At 43.4% G+C, this 20,087-nt stretch overlaps 2 protein-coding genes across 2 annotated transcripts in view; one reads left to right on the forward strand and one right to left on the reverse strand.

Annotated features, from left to right (window-relative positions):
- Positions 1 to 1,625: 1,625 nt before the first annotated feature.
- On the reverse strand, positions 1,626 to 9,618 carry slc26a2 (solute carrier family 26 member 2). Its single transcript, XM_080501915.1, has 5 exons — positions 9,557 to 9,618; positions 7,923 to 8,531; positions 7,374 to 7,664; positions 5,623 to 6,071; positions 1,626 to 3,517 (listed from the first exon to the last, which is right to left on the reverse strand). The coding sequence occupies exons 2-5, from the start codon at positions 8,514 to 8,516 to the stop codon at positions 2,680 to 2,682; spliced, it is 2,172 nt and encodes a 723-aa protein (XP_080358041.1). The 5' UTR covers positions 8,517 to 8,531; positions 9,557 to 9,618; the 3' UTR covers positions 1,626 to 2,679.
- A 2,697-nt stretch (positions 9,619 to 12,315) lies between these two features.
- pde6a (phosphodiesterase 6A, cGMP-specific, rod, alpha) overlaps positions 12,316 to 20,087 on the forward strand; it is a gene marked incomplete at its 3' end in the record, with an annotated part of 28,074 nt that continues 20,302 nt past the window's right edge. Inside the window, exons 1-8 of the mRNA XM_080502064.1 lie at positions 12,316 to 12,647; positions 13,334 to 13,475; positions 15,510 to 15,662; positions 17,755 to 17,844; positions 18,034 to 18,174; positions 18,900 to 18,974; positions 19,518 to 19,582; positions 19,807 to 19,873. Of these exons, the coding sequence (XP_080358190.1) occupies positions 12,319 to 12,647; positions 13,334 to 13,475; positions 15,510 to 15,662; positions 17,755 to 17,844; positions 18,034 to 18,174; positions 18,900 to 18,974; positions 19,518 to 19,582; positions 19,807 to 19,873 (1,062 nt within the window). The 5' untranslated portion in view covers positions 12,316 to 12,318. The remainder of the gene's footprint in view (positions 12,648 to 13,333; positions 13,476 to 15,509; positions 15,663 to 17,754; positions 17,845 to 18,033; positions 18,175 to 18,899; positions 18,975 to 19,517; positions 19,583 to 19,806; positions 19,874 to 20,087) is intronic.

The following is a 20,087-nucleotide window of genomic DNA, read 5'->3' on the forward strand; positions in this document are numbered from 1 at the left end:
ATTTGCCTGGATCTATTTCAATGGAGCTATTAAAACAAATAAAACATTTTTATAATGGCAAAGAAACAAAAGAAAGGATAAAAAAAAAGAATCATGTGCACATAGCAAAATAAACACAAGTTTTATTGTGTCAAGGCCAACTTTAAAGACATCCGCCATGAGAAATACCCGCACCAAAAGGTGAAATTCAGTAAAAATCAACAAATTATTAAGGCTTGGATTTTTGAGGAGATTCAGTCATTTTTATATTAACACCATAAACCAACAGTTTAAATTGAGTTTTTACTGTATTTATGTAATAAGTTGGGGTTTTTTCTGCTCTATTTGTGCATTTCTTTAATCAAACCATACACGTATATGTGAGCAGGTCGAGAAAGTGCCTCAGTTTTCCAGCAAAAGTCCAGAGAAAAGGAATTTAAAAAAAAAAACAAAACAAACTGCATCCCGTACAAACCCTGAGGAATCATCTGGAAAAGAAACTGTCAGACAGGTTGAGGCCGTTTCCCTGCGCTCCACTGCACTGAGCTGTTGATGCGTTATAATAAGAGGGTGTGGGAACAAAACCATCGACATCACAAGTCCGGTCTCGTCCAAAACAGACATTTTACCGCAGAAACAGCGTTAAAACAACTGTTAAAAACAAGTTGCGCTGAATGTGACGCTTCCTTCAACCCATAAAGCACAAAGAGCTCAATAAAACCCTGAAAAACTTTAAGGCCTTTTCAAGCTCATATGAATCGTTTTACTTAGAATACGTCGCTAGAGTTCAACGGTACTAATTATTATAGCGTATTTTCACATATGCAACAGACGTACAGGAGGGTTGTGGTGATATGAATGGTTAACTCAACTCTTTATGGAAGGATCTATGGATTTCAGTTCGAAAATGAAGCTGCTGCAAGTTATTTTGATTAATGGTTTAACTCTACTATTGCAGTCTGACCAGAATGAGAATATATAGCACATTTTTTATAATTTTCTTCTAATGTCCAACAAGCACAAAGACTAATTGAGTCCAATAATAATAATGTAAATACAGAATAATACAAGTAGGACAAGTTAGACTATGATTCCAACTATACTGTTGTTTTCAGGCTAAAAAGCAGATAAACACGATTTTACCAAAGCCTTATATTAAACGGCCGATAAATAAAAATGAATCACAGTACACTGTTTTTAATTTTAACACAGAACATATGAAGTCTTTTGCTGTTGTCTCTTTTAAAATTACACTGTACTCCGCACACTTATTAACGTTTAAGACCGTAGCAACGCCATCAAAAGTCCCATTTTAATGTCGTGTTGTTCACTTTATTCGAGCTCATTACAGTTGAGTTTAATTGTTGAAATAACACAACAGTAAGAGTCTGACCTTCAACTGAGCGGGTTCAATTGAGAGAACTAAACTCTTTTAATCTAAATCTCAAGGGGCTCCTATTGAAGGCTGTATTTACTTTACAATGAAATTTGCACCCATTCATCACCGTCATTACGTCTGACTGTTCCTTTTGTAAAGAGGGGGGGGGGGGGGGGGGGGGGGGGAGAAAAAAGAAAACTGCTTTGGTTGGGTAAGGCTTTTAACTTTGGTAAACATAGAGGACAAAGACAGTAATCCATCAAAGTAAAAGAGAGGAAAAAAAAACCCAGTGAAGTTTGAAACTTAAATAACAGCTGAGATGATTGTTCTGGAAATATAAAATTAATTATTAAAAAAAGGTACAACAAGAAAAACCGATAGAAAAACATTTTTAAAAAAAAAGCACATTTACTGCACTCATACATGCGTGATAAACATCTGTACAGTGTAATCCTGGCTAACGGCACTTCAGTCTGAATACACAAACAGGATCAGTGTTTATCTGCCAAAGCCACACATTCATTTTGTTCTTTGTAACTATTTCATAAAAGCCACCGATTTGTCGTGCAGGCACTTTGTTGGAATAAATATATTTATGGCAAATATTGGGCTTTCAATCCACGTCAGTATGAACTTTATGTTACAGCATCTGATCTGGTTTGCCGTTGGGCGGATTGAAGGGCGGGTTTTTACGTTCGACAGCCCAGCTTTTTTGCGATTCCCCTCAAATAGTTGAAGCACCTGAGCTACAAATCATCGAGTTAGACGAGAATCCAACAGGTTAACTTGTGATTGTGGAAGGAAGCTGAAAGAACCCTGAGAAAACCCACAAATAATACAGCGAGCACATCCGAGCGCCAAATTTTCACACTTCATTTGCACATTTCACGCTTTCCGGCGCGCCGTCGGAGTCTGCCGGTAAAAAAAAAAAAAATTTGGCTTCTCTACTGTGAGAAGAACCCATCAACCTCATAGGCCACGCCCCCTCACAGCAGGCCACGCCCACCACAACAGGCACATTTCCAATGTTTTCAGAAATACATTTCGCTGAACTATTTCAGTAATAAAAGAGAAAGTTTGAGTCCGAGCCGCCATGTTGGTCTGGTTTTAACTGCAGGAGCTGAGCGATGCGTTCAGGTGCATCACGTAACTCCGCCTTCCAACATGTTAACGAGCTGCGGAGCTCAAACAGTAGTTGGGCGACATGCTAAATATGACTTAAAGGCACGATTAAAAGGCACATAACAGGTAACAGTGAGTTTCTGCAATGTGTAAGATATATATAAATACACACACACACACTGAGTAGCTACATTCTGCTTTTAGCATTTGCTGTCAGAGTTTCCATTTGGAGCGCTGAGGCTTTGAGCGTAGCGGACGGCGTCCGGAATGGTGAAGAAAACCATTTTGTTTTCCCCGGCGTTCCCTCCTTTGCCGTCGGGGTAATAGCCTCCCCGTTCCAGCGTGTCCAGCACTGAGGTGTTACACCGGGCCAAGAAGACCCCGACGCCCAGCTCGCCGTAATCCTTGTGGACCTCCTTCAGGGCGTTCAGTCCGGCCGTGTCCAGAAACAAAACGGCACTGCAGTCGATCACCAGGCTGCAGAAACTGCGGGACGACTTCTTACCGTGCATCAAGGTCACGGTGGCAGCGGCGTCCACGTCGTTCTCTTTACACGCGCCCTCCTTCCCCTCGGACTTCCTGTTTGCTTTTCCAGCGGCTTCTTCTTCCTGCCGCTTGTTCTTGCTGAACTTTATCCGTCTTGCTTTCTCCTTCACCGGGTCGAGCCCCGCGCTCCTATAGAGAGACTTTTTGAACAGGCTCTGGTTGGCGTAGTAGATGGGAGCCTGGTATTTGAAAACGGCCACCCCCGGGTGCGTCTGGAGGCCGCGGTATGACGACAGGTCTTCGTAGTGCTCCCTGTCCACGGCTCTGCCCAGCTCCACCACCCCGGCCCGCTGGGTGCGGCCCAGGACGAAGTAGGCCGACACCAGAACCCCCACGAGGAGCCCGAGCTCCGTGTTGACCAGCGCAGAGGTCGCCATGGTGATCAGCCAGATGGAGGCGTCGATGCGGTTGGAGCGCCACATCTTTGGAATGTCGGTGAACTTCTGGAGCGCGCCGCGGAGGTTCACCACGATGATGACGGCCAGGACACACCTGCGGAGGAGAGGGAAGGGAACCGGTCACTTTTGGGTGTTCTCTGTTTAAGCAGGCTTTGATCCCTTTGTCTCAAAGGATACTGGGAAAGGTTGTTACCACAGATCTGGCGCAGAGGTACACGGCACGCATGACCCGTTCCAATCTGGCTTCCGTAAACTTCAGTCTACAGAATCTGCTCTGACGACAGTCACAGATGTGCTTCTGATGTAAAGCAGATGATGGGAAATACTACGTATTGGTACTTCTGGACCAGGCTGGGGCTGCTTGTCGGTATCTCGGGTTCTACCTTAAGACTTGTTCTCATCTAGCCTCTCTCTTCAAAAGAGCTTGTTTTTACTACTCGTTATATATGACGAACTTGTTCTGAAATATTCATTGACAATGTATGTAATTCTGATAGGTATCTCTTTGTCTTAGTCCCAGGACGAGGACTCAAATGTTGGACGGTGTTGTCCTGGTTCAGCTGAAGAGAGTCTTGATTTACATCTAAGATTTCACATCACAATCCTACTTTTTTTTTACTGTAGAAAAGTGACTAATCACTTTTTATCCAATAGAAATGATTTCTTGAATAGGATTTCCATGCCCTTCGTTTCTGATACATCTAAACTTTTGGGAACTTCCTCGGACCTCAGATATTAACTTTGACCAACCTGCAGTGCTATTGGCTGTTAAAAATACTGATTGAATCTTTTTTTTTACTTCTTGGCCATAAATCTTACATTGGTGTTGCTATGGCAATGTGGGAATGAGAGAATCCCATTCATCCCCTCCTGCTCTCTTTGGCGCACCACAAGCTATTCGAATGTTGAGGAGGCTCAGGGCCAGCTTCAGGGGAACTCTTCCTATTTGGTCAAGCTCGGTACAATAAAGCAACTCCAGCTGGATCCGGGTCTCCGAAGTTGGACGGGTGGCCGACGAGATCCACAATATCCCCATATGACATCACAAAAAGCTTCCCTGAAGCTGGGAACCAGCAGTCTTAAGGTCCCGGGGGGTGTGGGGGGGCTCCCTGCATGCTGGTGAAACGCTGCTACAGCAGTGGGAGAGGCTGGGGAGCAAAAACTTACCAGAAACACCTGAATATACAGAATCCAGTATCCCTCCAACATCAGCGGCACAGAGCCTTTAAAGTTAAAAATGCTTCCTCCAAACAAAGACTGGCATATATAATCGTGTATATAACTATCACTAGAGATAATTATGGTGTTGCACAGAAAAAAAAAGGAAAGAAAGTAACACTTAGCTGATTTCAGTCCCTCTTCTGCTGCGTAACATTATTATCGAAAAGATCAAAGGTGTTCGGAGAAGCTCTGGATCTTTTCATGTCTTTTTCAAAAGAAGGCAAACTCAAACCGTGATGACGAGAGCTCGCGTGTTTGTTTTACTATCCTACATCTGAACTACAGTTCTACAGAGGAGGAAAATGCAAAGTACACACTAACCCTGAACTGTAGGGTTATCTGTGTTTGTCCAAGACTACCCTTGAAATCTCTCATAGATAAACACTGCATGAAGTACAAGCAAATTCTGTCCCGGCTTCAAACAGACAGTAACACATTCATGCGCAAAGCTATGTGTGTATGTACGACTGAGTCACTTTCACCAGTTTGAATTATTCTTAATATAATTTTTTTTTTTTTACTGCACTGATGGCTGCTTGTGATTGAAATTAATGATGTGACTTACGAATGTGTACAGCCTTAATGCTCAAAAATCGGTAAAATAGTGCCATAATAACCTTAAAAAGTTTGTCTTTGTTGCGGACTATACATTTAAAATAGTCTATGTTTTTGCAAAGCCAGATAATTACTAAATACTGAAAATTGCTACAACATAAAGACAAATTTAATGATAATTTCTGGTGCAAAAAAAAAATATAAAAACTTCTCCTATACCCATTTGGGAGCTATCTTCAATGGAAGCACTGATTTCTCAGCAATTTGCTGCTAAAATATCAGTGGCTTCTTTGGAATTTGAGAAACTTTTGACTCACGAGCCTGATGTACGACTCCCCTGGCTTAGATTTCCCAATTTAGAACATCTTGTCATTTCACCTCCACCCATTTCGAAATGACCCCGATGATTCGGTGAAAGCTCACTTCTGCAGGGAGTAGAAGAGCGGCGCGATGACCAGCAGCACCAGCAGCAGGACGAGCGCGCTCACCAGTCCGGACACCTGAGTCTGGCAACCCGTGGACTCCTTGACCAGGGTCTTGGTCAGCGCGGCGCTGGTGGTGAAGCAGCGGAAGAACGACGGCAGGATGTTGCAGAAGCCGATGGCGTACATCTCCTGGTTGGCGTCCACCGTGTAGCCGTGCTTCTTGGCGAACATCTCCGACAGCGAGACGGTGATGGCGAAGCCCACGATGGCGATGGAGAAGGCGTCCACCGCCACGTTGGGGATCAGGGACCACGAGGGCAACTGGGGCGGCAGGAAGCCCGTGGGGATGTCGCCGGCCACGTCCGAGCCGTACTCCGCGTTGAAGTGTCCGAAGTGAGACGCAACCGTTGCGATGATCACGACGAAGAGCTCAAAGGGGATCGGAGCCTGGACGAAGGAAAACGGCACTTTATGTGACAATGAGGTCAAAAGTCGTGGTCGTGAAGAGCTGAAGCTCAGTTAAAGCATTAACCGTGTTTAGAGCTGTGGAAATCAAGTGTTGCTCGAACAAATCACTCGAGACGGGTGGTTTTCCCACCGAGTCTGCCTCTCAGGCCTCCTTCACACTGCAGGGAAATGCGACCCAATTATTTGCTCACACGTGACTCATATCCGACCTGTTTTGTGGCCAATTCTGATTTTTTTTTTTTTCACACCAGAACCGGGCCTCGATCGTATGTGGCACCAATTCTGATACTTTTCTACATGCGACTGCACCCGAGGAAAATCCGCCAAGATGTTAAAAGCTGTGCTCTCTTTTTTTCCTTCATTCTCCTTCATCATGTTGTCTGGATTCTGTCGCCTCGTATTTAACAACCACTGAAAAATTAATCTCCACGGTCTGACCAGCGTTGCCAGATATGGTGTTATTCCCCCAATTGGCCAGCCAGATTTTCTTACCTTTGACTGTTGTATATTTGGTGCCTTTGTGTGTATATTAGTTTTACGGTTGTAACGTGATTCCTACACAGGCTGAGATTTAGGCTGGTTTTTTATTGAGGGGTGTGGGTTTTATGTTGTTTGGGCTGGAATCAGTGAGTCACATCTGGCAACCCGGCGTGCCATGTGTAAATAGCCTGCTCGGCGTGACTTCACGTGGTATTCTTCACTCCGGTGCCCGAAAACATCCGGTCCGATCATGATCACATGGCAGTTTGTGCTTGAAATGATCATGCAAAAAAAAAAAAATAACAAAAAAATAAAAACCCAGCAAAAAAAATCTGAATTAAGCATCAAAACCATTTTCAATCTGGAAAACATACATAAACAACAAAAAGGAATATCTTGCAGGTTTATGCACCACCTGATGGTCTTGCCTCCCCCCCCCCCCCCACCTCACCCCCCACTGAGGGGCCCAGACCCAACGTTGTGAACCACCGCTCAACACTTAATAAAGCCACCAGTCTATCCAGTTCTATATTCCACTCACGCTTGCCTATTTCACATGCACGCCTATTTTTACATGAACAATTACGTTCAAGTTCGGTCACATTTTTTTTTTTTTTTCCTTGACGTCGCCTCCTTGTAGAATGCAAATCCATTCTTTTGTCACAAGCCTGCTGCACTAAGCATGACGTTTGTGTTGTGAGGAACAACATAAAACATTAAAATCCGACTCCCATTCCTCCAAACTGAAACTATATGAAATCCTGCCACAAGCGAACCAAGGCCGCAGTTTGTATCCTTTACCTTTAGTTTGGCCTTGAAGCGATTGTTGATCTCCTTCGTTGGGATCAGTAACGCCAAACACACCAGGCTCGTGATCAAGTCGCAAACGTTGGTCTTTGGCAGGTTGTTGAAAAGGCTGTACCACGTCTTGAAGAGGGTGAACCAACCCTGCGGCCTGGGGATCTTCAGGCCCAGGAGGTACTTGACCTGAGACGTGAGGATGGTCAGGGAGGCCCCCGTAGCGAAGCCGCTCAGCAGGGAGTCGGAGAGGTAGACCGAGACAAAGCCCACCTGCAGGAGGCCCATGAGCACCTGAGGGGAAAACACAAGTACGTGATATCTGTAAGACATTCAAACTCTGACTTACTAGGTTCCAGAAAAACAACTCCCATTGATGTTTACCAAAGAAATGACGACAGCTAAGCTCATCCATGTTATACCAGCATACATACCTGCAATTTATTAACGCGACATTTGTCGCAAATGCAAATGTTGACAGCGTTATTCAATGTCGGTCTTTTACATTTGCATTAATTTCATTGCCAACACGTGCAAAACGTGTCCTCCCACCTGGTAAACTCCCGCAGTAAATGTAACCGTTGCTCCCACCGCGATGGCGTAGCAGCTCTTGTCGCACTGCGTTTCCGCACTGCCGTTCCCGCTGAAGTTCCCGAGGCCGGCGCCGCTGCTCTCCGTCAGGTATCCCGCCACAGCCAGCTCCCGGTCCACGACCTGCCCCACCAGCAGGCACAGCACGCCGAAAATCCCCACCGAGATGTGTCGGGAGGAGCCCAACACGGCGTAGATGATGGAGGCGAAGAATGAGGTGTACAGGCCGTATATGGGATCCTGGCCGGCCAGTAAGGAGTAGGCGATTGACTGGGGGACCAACAGAATCCCGACGATCAGTCCCGACATGGCGTCGCCCAAAATCCAGTCCCTGCATTGGTAGCGCGGGAGCCACGACAGGATCGGGACGAAGCCCAGGACTTTGGATTTGGCTTTTTCTGCCGTGCACCTGCAGTGTTTCTTCAACCGATCTGACGCGGCGGCTTTCCAGTTTTTGTCGTCTTCTTTCTTGACTCTTTCCAGAATGAGAGGCTGGCGCTGGTCCGTCTCGCCTCCATCTTCTGCTGCTGTACAGCCGTCATCAGCGTGGAGCATGATAGAGCCGCTTATCTGTGGTTGGCGAAAGAAAATTCGAAAATGTCAACGATCCAGAACAACTCGCAACCTGACCAGAATGAATATGACACCAAACACAGGAAAATCAGTTTGGGGGTGGAGGGGTTCCAGTTAGGAGGTCAATGGATGCGGACGTGACATAGATTTAAAAAAAAAAAAAAAATCACACTCCAGATAAGATATGCTTCCTCATTTACACAGTGCAGCGGATGTCTTGAGAAAATACTTATATAGAACTTGCCGTTAGTTCCTTGTGCTGACACAAACTAAAATAAGGATAAAATAGGCAGGAGTAAGTAAAATGTACTGATATGTTATCTGCCCAGTGCACTCTGGACCAGTTTAGCCAATTATGTAAAGTGAGAGGAGCTTTTTGGTTGCACTGTTCATTTATAATACAAATATAATAATAAAAACCTGTTTTAATAGGTTTGTGGATGGAATCAATAGGCATCTGTCTATTATTTAAAACAATCTGAAATACTGTTGGTTACTTAACCTACAGTTATTTATATTATCCTTAATAATCCGAAGTTTAAATGGTTAAAATGTCCACTTATTTCTGACTTTACGCGTGACAGACCTAAAGGAGAATCAGAATGACAACGTTAACGGGATCATAGTCACGTTAACTTATTCTGTTCCCGAAAAGAGCTCGTATGTGGGAGATGTTAATCAGATTATCTGTAATCCCGGCAGGTTATTTGCGCGCTGGAAGTTGTGAGAGTTGCTGTAACATGCGATCGATGCCTCGTCGAATAAAAGTCGAGCCAGCATCTTCAAATACACCCAAAAGCTGTGTTTATATATGAAAGAACATCTATGAAATGATGTTAAGCTAAATTATATTACTTGATGTGTGTAATTCTCCCCACGGCGGCTATGAATGGGCTCCATTGTAAACACGTTGTAAACGTGGACATCAGAGAAAGACTTTCGCCGGTTCAGAACAAATTAACGTGACAGTCTGCGGCTCCGCGGTGAAGTGAGAGCGGGAATGAAAGCGTGAAGTTACTGACCTGAAACAGCAGCGGTTACGAAGTTTTTTTGCGAAGTTAAACCTCGACAGTTTCATTCCGCCTCATATTCATTCTCCAGCAGTTGGGAGCGCTGTACGTGATGACGTAGGGCGCGACGCGCCACGTCACAGGGCCGGTCGATCCTTATATGGCCCGAGCGGAAATACACATTTAAACCTGTCTCAGCTTGAGAGTATATATTGATTCTTTAACAAAGATAAACAACAAAAACGTGGAATAAATAAAAAAAATTTTTTTACAAAAAAAGAGAGATTTTTTGGTCTTTTTGGCTGTAAATACAAAAACTGTTCTAATAAATTTGTAATGTTTTGTGGCCCTCTCAATTTATTGGAATTTAATAGATTAGAGCGAAGCGTCAACAGAAAAAGACATGTCTCTTGTTTGCGTGTATACATCAGTACCTCTGTCATCAAACTGTAACTCATATCTATAAATCTTTTTCTACACGTCCAACAATTTAAACAACTACAGTGAAGACATGTTATTACAGTAGTAACATGTAGTGTTATTACAGCGAGTCCCAACTGAGAGAGACTATGAGAAGTAATGCCTGAACCAATTTATTACTTTATTTGCCTTTTATTTTTAAGAAACTCCACTGTTTTTCTGTTTTTAAATATTTAGTAATTATGGTCAAAAGTGTTACGTTTTTACTGGGTCAAACAATAAAATATGCCAGGAAAACCCTGTTGTTGATGACTCTGACCCAGAAACAGTGAGTATTCTTTTCCACTTTGCACATCACACAAGTGGAACCAGCTGCAGGGCTCTTTTCTTTTGCTCAACAATGACACGACTTCTGTTCACGGTGTTTGTTATTCTCCGGTTCCGATTACTCTGGTGGGTTTTCATAATGCCTGATGTTTGTGGCTCATCGCCGCAGAGTCCAGCCTGAGCCATGTGAGCTGCAGGAAAAACAAGCGAGTGAAACGCCACATGTTTCAGGTCTGACATAACAAAAAACAGTACTTAACCCCGATGCATGTAACAAGAACCTCAGTGGGTTTGCTGATGTGACGACAGCAAATTCAATAATTATTTGAATGTGTGATATCTTCAGGGTGTATGCACACCGTCTGACACAACACAGAAAGCCAAATGTTGAATTTGACTTTGAGCTCATGGGTGTGCACGGGTTTAAAACAGTTTTGATAAATAGACTTGAACCTCCTTGAACCTATCATCACCCGTTACATAATATAGATTTTGCTTTGTGTCAAATGAAGCGAATTTGTTTGCTTAAAACTTCAGAGGAACTGGTTTGTAGTTGAGAAGTGCTTCGAGGAGTTTTTATTTTTTTAATGAACAACTGTGTGTGATTTTACTTTAATAGAAAAATATGTGGTGGAAAAGTGATCACTCACAGCAAGACCTCTCAGGTTGGCCCTCTTTGATATTATGAATTTCCTCACAATCCAAATTGTTGGATTACTTTAGATGTAAGTGTCTGTGTGTGACTGTGTGTCTTTATATAAGACCTGTGGTGGACTGGTGATCCATCCAGTGTGTTTTTCCTCATGTGGATTATTTGTTTCAATAGATTCCACTTTAACTCTAGTTTGGAAAAAAAAAACAACAGGCAACAAGACTTGATGGCCAGAAACGCTTTGAATTAACCCTACCCCCAAGGGAAGTTTGTAAAAACCTGCATAATGCAAAAACTGTAGAAGGTTTTTTTCTTTTTTTGAGGAGACATTTCACTGTATTTTACACCTGAAGGGTTCATTAAATTGGATATATGTTGAGATTGTAGTAATTTCCAGATCTCTACTGTGGCCGGAGTTTTCAGGAATCATCATTTGCGGTGAATCGTAGCTGCGTTTATGTATAAATGCACCCAAACGCAGGCAAATACCACCGTTTATTCAGATATCCAGGTACGTGTAAACGTGGCCTTCAAGTCATAGCTAAAACTACTCCTTAATCATTGCTACGATACCTATAAAAAGCTATTAAAATGACATTATCTCCCGAGTAATATACGAAAAGTGCTTGAATGTGACTAATCAAGAGATGAGTGTGGCGTCATAGGCAGTGTGTGTCAACAGTGTCTGCTTATGGAGGAGAATCTCACATAGTGTCATTAAACATGGGAAAGGTATCATAATCCCAGTGCCGTAATTGGATGCAGGCTTATGTTCACACATGACCATTTAATGCCACCCAGGTAATCCCTTTTCTTTTCTCAGACATCTGCAGTGGAGTTGGTTAGAGGGACAGAGGGATTACACTTTACTGGAGACGACGCAAGGGATTCAACAAGAAGAGGTTATTATTATTATTATTATTATTATTATTATTATTATTATTATTATTATTATTATTATTATTATTATTATTATTATTATTATTATTATTAACAATAATTTCAATGTGTCTTACAGCAAAGCCAGAAAACAGTACATCGCTTGCATTTGTATCCCTTTTCATTTGTTTTAAATGTGTTTCTTTTATTGTATCGTCTGCATCATTTATCTATTTTATGTAAACGTGTGACATGTACACTTTTACATCTTATTTATTCTTTGTCCACCACTTTGGTCGACTGTATGCGGCTTGAATGTGCTTTATAAATACGGTTGGATTGGATAGTGATGCTAAAGCTACGCTATGAGCCGCAGACAAACAGTAGTTATGTAGGTTAGTAGTTGTGTCACAGCGGAAGATGTTTGGAGAGAAAGATGCTTTGACTAAAGCTGAGGCATTATTAACGATTTTAAGCATTTTAACCAGCGGCAGCCATGGTGGACGCAGCAGCAGCCGAGCAGTTCCTGGACGCCAACCCGCAGTTCGCCAAGCAGTACTACGACGTGACCTTCAGGCCGAAGGTCGTCTCGGACCTGCTGGACAACAACCGGAAGCCGGCGGTGGACATCAGCAAGTTCCACGAGATGACGGCGGTGGACGAGAGCGAGATCCTCTTCGACCTGATCCGGGACATCCAGGACAACCTGCAGATGGAGAAGTCCGTCTTCAACCTCATGAAGCACCTCAGCTTCATGATGCGGGCCGACCGCATGAGCCTCTTCATGTACCGCCAGAGGAACGGCGTGGCGGAGCTGGCGACCAGGTCACTCGCACACTTTCCTCCCCAACTCCAGAAAAGTAGCTTCACATTCGTAGACGCGGTGGATTCTGATGCGACGCGCCGTTTATTTTGCACTGGCGCCGCCACACCCCAACGGCACACATCCACCTGCTCGTTGTTTCTGTTTGCGTTTCCGAACCTGATCACCACCTGGCAGGAAAACCTGGTTGCCACTTTGCCAGAATTGATGGCACTTTGCTCATATTTTCCAATTTTCCGACCGAACCTTCGGGGAACCCCCGCTGAATGAGCACGGCTCTAACACGCGGTTTCACATTCAACCAGTTCCAGACAGCCACATTTGGGAGCCTAATTAAATCAGGGAACGGCAGCGAAGTCTGCTCCTGAATTATAGTCTTTATATGTTCATGCAGTTTCACATTTCCCGGCCCGTCAGGACCTCTGCACATGCAGCCACACACACACACACACACACACACACACACTGCTGCTTGTTGGCAGCTCTGGTGGTGATTCTCAATGCAGCTGGCTCACTCAGGAACACCTTTCTTTGGCTAAGGGTAAATTAGCATTTCCTGCTCTTTTCATGAGTGTTATCCAGATGGCGACACTCTGAGATTACCTCTTCTTAATTAAAAAAAAAAAAAAAACTCGAGAGTGAATTACACTTGACTTCACTACTTTTTTTTTTTTTTCTCTCCCCGTAGGTTATTTAATGTCCATAAAGATGCGACGTTCGATGACTGCCTGGTTCATCCGGACAATGAGATCGTGTACCCTCTGGATATGGGCATCGTGGGCCACGTCGCCACCAGCAAGAAGATGGTCAACATCCCTAATGTGTCAGAGGTACTCATGACTGCATTGGTTTTCAGGAGTGCACTGAATGTAAATGGAAACCAACATTCATAGATGTGTATGAATGTCTTCATGATAATACTTCACGCAGTCCTTTTTAAAAATAATTTTCTGAGAGGGGGTAAAGCATCCAAAGCTTGCTGTAGCGCCACGTGGCCACCAGAGGGCGGCACAACGCCCTGCTCAAATTCCACTTTACCAAAGCGAGCCCAATCTCATTACAGCCAATGCCTTTGACATTTGAAAATAACTGGCAAGCTTATTCTCATGTACATATCACGTTGCTGCAGGTCTGCTGCCTCCACTGCCCCCCCCACCCCACCCCCCCACCCTCACCCCCACTCCCCCGTACCTGCACCAACTGTTATTGTGACATTTAAACCTAATAAGGCATCGGCCCGCTCCACATAACTGATGGATTACAAGTGCCTCCTTGGTATCAGTTCAATCACATCCTTTCATGGGAGATTAGAAAGCCGAGCTGCTGATGTAAGAACAAAACGGACCCGGGTTGATTGGTCTTGTTTGGTTCCTATCAGGCACTTCTGCTGCCAGGCCCGGGCCCGCCGCGCCACCAATTGTGCGAGGAGGGGGGGGAGGGAACAGACGGCGCGATGTTTTGGAAAACCTCCGTCCATCAGGCCGCGTAAAACAAGCACATGAAAGCAGGATGGGAAATGCGGCGACAGGAACGATGAAAAGCGTCCAAGTCTCAGTGGCGGCGAAGGAAGAGCCAAATGTTTCCATATAATTGGTCGGCTTTATGATGCTAATGCACGGAGGAACGGCCTTATAGTAATGCAGAGACGGGGAATTACCGACTCGCCGCCTGCTATTTCCATCCCAATCCAATCTGGCCCAAGCCAGTAAACTGTTGTGTGTCCCTGTGCGGGAGGTTGAAGTCGTGGATTATGCGGTGACCAAGAGCCGCCCTCAATTCTCTATGACATACGGCATCCGTGTTTGACGCAGATGAGTTTTATAATAGAGCGATATTCAGAAGACTGAAGTTTCTATGTTATGTTACACCTAAAGAGTCTGTGAATGTGTGTGTGTGTGTGTGTGTGTGTGTGTGTGTGCACTTGTGTCTGTGAGTGTGAGGCTGTGCGTGAAGCAGGTTAATCTGTCCTGAATTAGAGCGATCCCAGATTATTCCCAGAGGTCACGTAGGCCCCGAGCCTTTTTCACAGACTCAGCACTGCAACACACCTCCAATCTATTCGGTTTCTCTTTCCCATTCATTATTGGCCCTTTGAAGCAGACACAAGCAGAAAGTGTCATCACCCGGGAGTCTTTATTTGTGTTTTGGCGAATCATGCACCGCAAAATCAAGCTAATTAAAGAAATGTGAATTATTATAGTGCACATTCTAACAAAATATAACAACAGGAACTAACTTTTTGGGCCAATATGATCAGCATTTATGAACAAACAACAAGACTCTCTTGGTATTTGAGGGTCAAAGCTGTCAGGCTGCCCAGATCTTTGAACAAAAAAAAAAAAAAAAAAAAAGGTTTATTTGTCAGTTTGCAGCAGCAGCTTTGGTGAGATTACCATACAAACTCAATCGCAGCCTTAAGAAGAAAAAGCAAAAACGTCTTTGGACATTAATGTGTGCAAGTAATTACAGTCCAAATAAGCTCGTTAAATACATGCACAGTGGGATGTTTCACAAAATAAGCAATATATTGATCTTGTAGCTGACGGCTGGTGTGGATATCGGCTTTTAACTCCCCCAGAAAGAAAGACTGAGACCTTGTCATCTTCAAATCTGGGTGCAGGTTTTTGTTCATTCTTGGCAGGTTAATGAGCTGCTCTTATACCGTTACACCCCCGGAGGGACACAATTGATGACCCCTGCTGTAAAAGGAGGAGAAGTAGGTGGAGAGCAGCCGAGAGAACGCCGAACCTGTGAATAATGGACGCCATTCGCTTTGAGCGTTTATGGACGCGAGCAGAAGAATGCAGAAAGCATAACTCTTATACTGTATATTCTGTGTGGTTTTTTTTTTTTTTTTGTTCCAGCACCCTCATTTCAGCAACTTTGTCGACGAGCTGACCGAGTACGAGACCAAGAACGTGCTGGCCATTCCCATCATGAACGGTAAAGACATGGTGGCCGTGATGATGGCTCTCAACAAGCTGGAGGGGCCGAGCTTCACCGCCAAGGATGAGGAGGTAACGTGTAATTCCTTCCAGTATTATGAAGAGAGGAATTCTTCAAAACCACCTCTGACATACTTCACAGATACAAAGTGTAGGACATGTCTCCCTCGGCCTTTTTGATGTACTTTTTGTTGAATTTATTGAATTTATTCCACTTAATTCAGATTTAGTTTTTCTAATAGTAAGTAAGTGACGATATCCTTGTACCCTCGACCTGATATTACTGTAACTACTAATGCAGCAGCTACTTGCATTAGCAACTAATGAGGCAACGTTACAGTGTAATGACAGTCGTGACAGAGTTTTTGTGGGCTTGTTACTTCGGTTATCACTCAGTCCAACTAACTAGTTAGCTTTGCACGGCAACATTTCAAGTAGAAACTCATAATTTTTGCTACTTTGTTTCGGAAAAGTTTCATGTTTACGCAACTCTAATGCTGAAAACAATGTAGTTTGCATGTTGGGCCACTAGTGGGTGCTGTTGTTCATTTTTGTAACAAAACACCAAAAATGGACACCGAAAACGCAAGGGAAGTTTTGTGTTTTTACTTGAAAACGTTGTCATGTAAACGGGCCCTTATATAAATGATTATAACTACTTTTAGCTGCAAAGATCTTTTTTGATAAGCACTAACGCTCGACTCTAACAAATTGTATTTAACTTGTCCTGAACGATATATTGACTATATAGATATTAAAACAGGCCTGACTCATTTTCCAAGTAACTAGTTACTTTTTATGAGGATTTTTACCAGCAACTAACACCAGTTGCATTTGAGATATCGAGCAACAGTAGCAAATCATCAAACTGGATCAAAAAATCCAACACGTGTTTCAACACATGCTTCCATCTTGCTGATTTACCCCCTGGCAGTGAGTCGTGCTGAACATGACAATTGTTTTGATCTTATTCATTTGAGCTTCACTGGCAATTCGCAAAGGGATTCGAGATGCAGTATATTGCTATCGTCGCCCAAACACTGCGTCCCCGAGCCACATTATATATGACGCTGAATAATAGTAAACAGATCCTTTATGTGTCTGAATGCGGAGCTAATGTGATGGGCTGACTGACTTCACCACATTAGAATATAAATAGAAACTGCAGTGTGTGTGTTGGGTGTGTGTGTGCGTGTATGTGTGTGTGTGTGTGTGTGTGTGTGTGTGTCGCAGGTTTCCCGCTGCTCACACCCGCTGGAGCAGTCACTTAAACTCTGCTGATGTATTGCCACACAAATCTAAAGCCCCAATCGTACCTAACGAGATTAATCCCTCTAACTTAGCCGAGAGCTGAAAAAAAGGGGGGAATATTTTTCCGCCTATTGGAAATTATTTTGATGCAGAGTTTCCCCGACGGTCACAAGGAGAGAGGATAAACTGAGAATGATTGCCAGTTAGAGCAACAATAACAAAGTGTGAAAGGTGTTTACACAAATCTGCTGTGTCACCTACAAAATATGTGCAGTTACATCAGAGTAACCTATTTGTGTGTGTGTGTGTGTGTGTGTGTGTGCGTGTGTGTGTGTGTGTGTGCGTGTGTGTGTGTGTGTGTGTGTGTGTGTGTGTGTGTGTGTGTGTGTGCACTCTCTTAACCGCTGCTATTCTCACTGAAATCATGACCGACTACACAAGCTTTAGAAAAACAGGTCCCAGGGTGTAACTCTATGAAAACACTCTACCTTCATCTCCGTGGAAACGGGGGAGGGGGGTGAAACGCAACTTTTTTTTTTTTTTTTTTTAAATGCGACCACTCCGCACCAAACAGCCATATCTAATAGTTCTTCTGCACATGCTCAGTTGATGGACGATAACAACAGTTTTCCCCCAGAGTGAAAACATGAACATGAAAACTCCCATCGCTTTCAGAGTTTCTGCCGTTTCCTTGTAAATGGACGTCATTTTCAAAACGCTGCCGTGTAAACTGTTCTCAAACAAAAATGCAAAAATGAGATAATGTCGCATCGATGGGCCCTCAATCCCTCAAACTCTCAAACCGTCCCTGTAGAGTCACAATGAAAATGAAAATTCCAAGAATAGAAACCAGAAATGGATAGAGCATTATAGTATAGATATAGTAATGTGCTCTTTGTTTCTCTTTTTCCAGACTCTAAATAAATACCTGAACTTTGCCAACCTGGTGTTGAGAGTCTTCCACCTCAGTTACCTGCACAACTGCGAAACCAGGAGAGGGCAGGTGAGGCTGGGAAGCTTACATACAGGCAAAGATCGTTTATACGTTAAGACGTGAAAACTGAAGTGGAGCTCCTCCTTTTGTTCCGATCTGAATGTTTTTTTTACTCACGGGAACTAGAACGAGCACCATTGATGGTTGACATATATAGTCGTAAAGCAGACCCGGGTGTTTCTCCTCCTCGTCGCCCAGGTTCTGCTGTGGTCGGCCAGCAAGGTGTTTGAGGAGCTGACGGACATCGAGAGGCAGTTCCACAAAGCCCTGTACACAGTGAGAGCCTTCCTCAACTGCGACCGCTACTCCGTGGGCCTGCTGGACATGACCAAGAACAAGGTGGGTTACGACGGATTCACATTCGAGATCAAATGAGAAAGCAACAAATTCATTTTGAAGAGTTTTTTTTGTTGTTGTTTTTTTTTAATTTAAAGTGATTTCCTGGCTCAGTGAACAGATCACACAACTGACGTCGTTTGAATGTAAAAGCAAAAAAAAAAAATCTTTACACTAAGAAAAATGTTGGAGTACCATCATTGATTCACACTCATTCCTGCGGAAGTTTGATCTGATCCACTTTTTTTTTTTTTTTCTCCTTTTCTTTTGGGAGGAGATATTTTGAGCGGCCCCTTTGGGTTTGTTTTGTTTTTTGCCATCTGATCTGCATCATTGCTCATCAGTTTGTGCCCATTAAAAGCACACTTGAAACCCTCTTCTGATCAGTACTGTAGCACCCCAGTGTTTTGTTTTTGTAGTTTTTTTTGGTTTTTTTTGGTGATAAGTAACACATTGTCATAAATACTACTTATTGGCTGTGGCTGTCACCTAATTACAAGCAGCTGCCAGTTAATTTCCAACACCTGCTATCTGAGAACGAACACATGTTGTCTGCCCGCACAGATGGCTGTCGGCTCGCAAAACTGGATCACGTGTTTAAAGCACTTAAGAGGAAACTTAGACCACTTGCTCAGCGTCGAGCAAACCGCGCAGCTTCAGACGATGTCTTGGAAATGACGCGGTGGTTGAAACTGGTTGAAATGTTTCTCTCTCCCTCATGTCTGCAGGAGTTCTTTGACTTGTGGCCGGTTCTGATGGGAGAAGTGCCGCCGTACGATGGACCCAAAACTCCCGACGGCAGAGTGAGAACATGCCGACCGTCGTAACGTCGAAGCCCCGCGTTGTCTCCGCCACAGGCAGCGTTCAAACTCCAAATTTTGACATTAATACCAGAAAGTACAAGGCACATCTGTCTTCTATTAGTACTCGTCAGTCCATCATAGGGCAAACTGAGAGAAAAGCACAAGCACGTATTTATTGTCACCAATTCACCAGCTTTGTTTCATGCATAGTAATTTTGTGTAGTAAAAATATAATACTGTAACAACACTACTTACCACAGCAATGAGTTGATAATTGATTAATAATATGTAACTAGTCCGATCTTTAATCGTTACTTTAAATGGTCGTGACGCCACAAAGCTGCTTTCTCACTGTACTGCTAACAGTTAGCATCAGTTACTATTTGACAAACTCCTGTTTACTGTTTCATTCCATAAAATGACTCCCAGAAGAGAAACGCATCCATATTTAACATTGGTTCTCACACTACCTCTTGTTCCTGCTATTAAAGGACTAAAGAGGTTTCTCAAATTAAGAAATGATAATTTTTTTTTCTTTTTAAGGAAATTATCTTCTATAAAGTGATCGACTACATTCTGCATGGGAAAGAAGACATTAAAGTCATACCGTAAGTCACTGCAGCAGAGAGCAAGAGAAAAAACCGGAACGATTTATCCAGTAAAAGGGTAAAAATGTATATATTTCCATTTGACCAACAACAAGACTGCGATAGTTTTATTCTGTGAAATATTTTTCACTATCTAACTTATCTCAAATTGAATTTTGTTTGTGCATTTAAAATAAATAAATAAATAAAAGGTGAGCATAATCATATTAATGTTTCATTCTCAGGGGTCCTCCTGCAGACCATTGGGCTCTGGTGAGCGGTTTACCCACCTACGTTGCAGAGACCGGGCTGGTGAGTTCAGTTTTATTCTGGATGAATCCATCCTACATGACGGCTCCCAAAGTAGAAATTAAAAAATAAAAATTCTCCGATGCTACCTGGCAGAAATGCGGGGGGGAAATACAACTTTTTGATAACGTTTGCGCTCCGTCTCCGTGGAAACACTGTTTTCTATCCCTGCGCACAATGGCCATAGTAAATAGTTATTCTGCACATGCTCAGTAGA

Source organism: Blennius ocellaris (assembly GCF_963422515.1).
Source record: "Blennius ocellaris genome assembly, chromosome: 9".
NCBI classification, from domain to species: Eukaryota; Metazoa; Chordata; class Actinopteri; order Blenniiformes; family Blenniidae; genus Blennius; species Blennius ocellaris.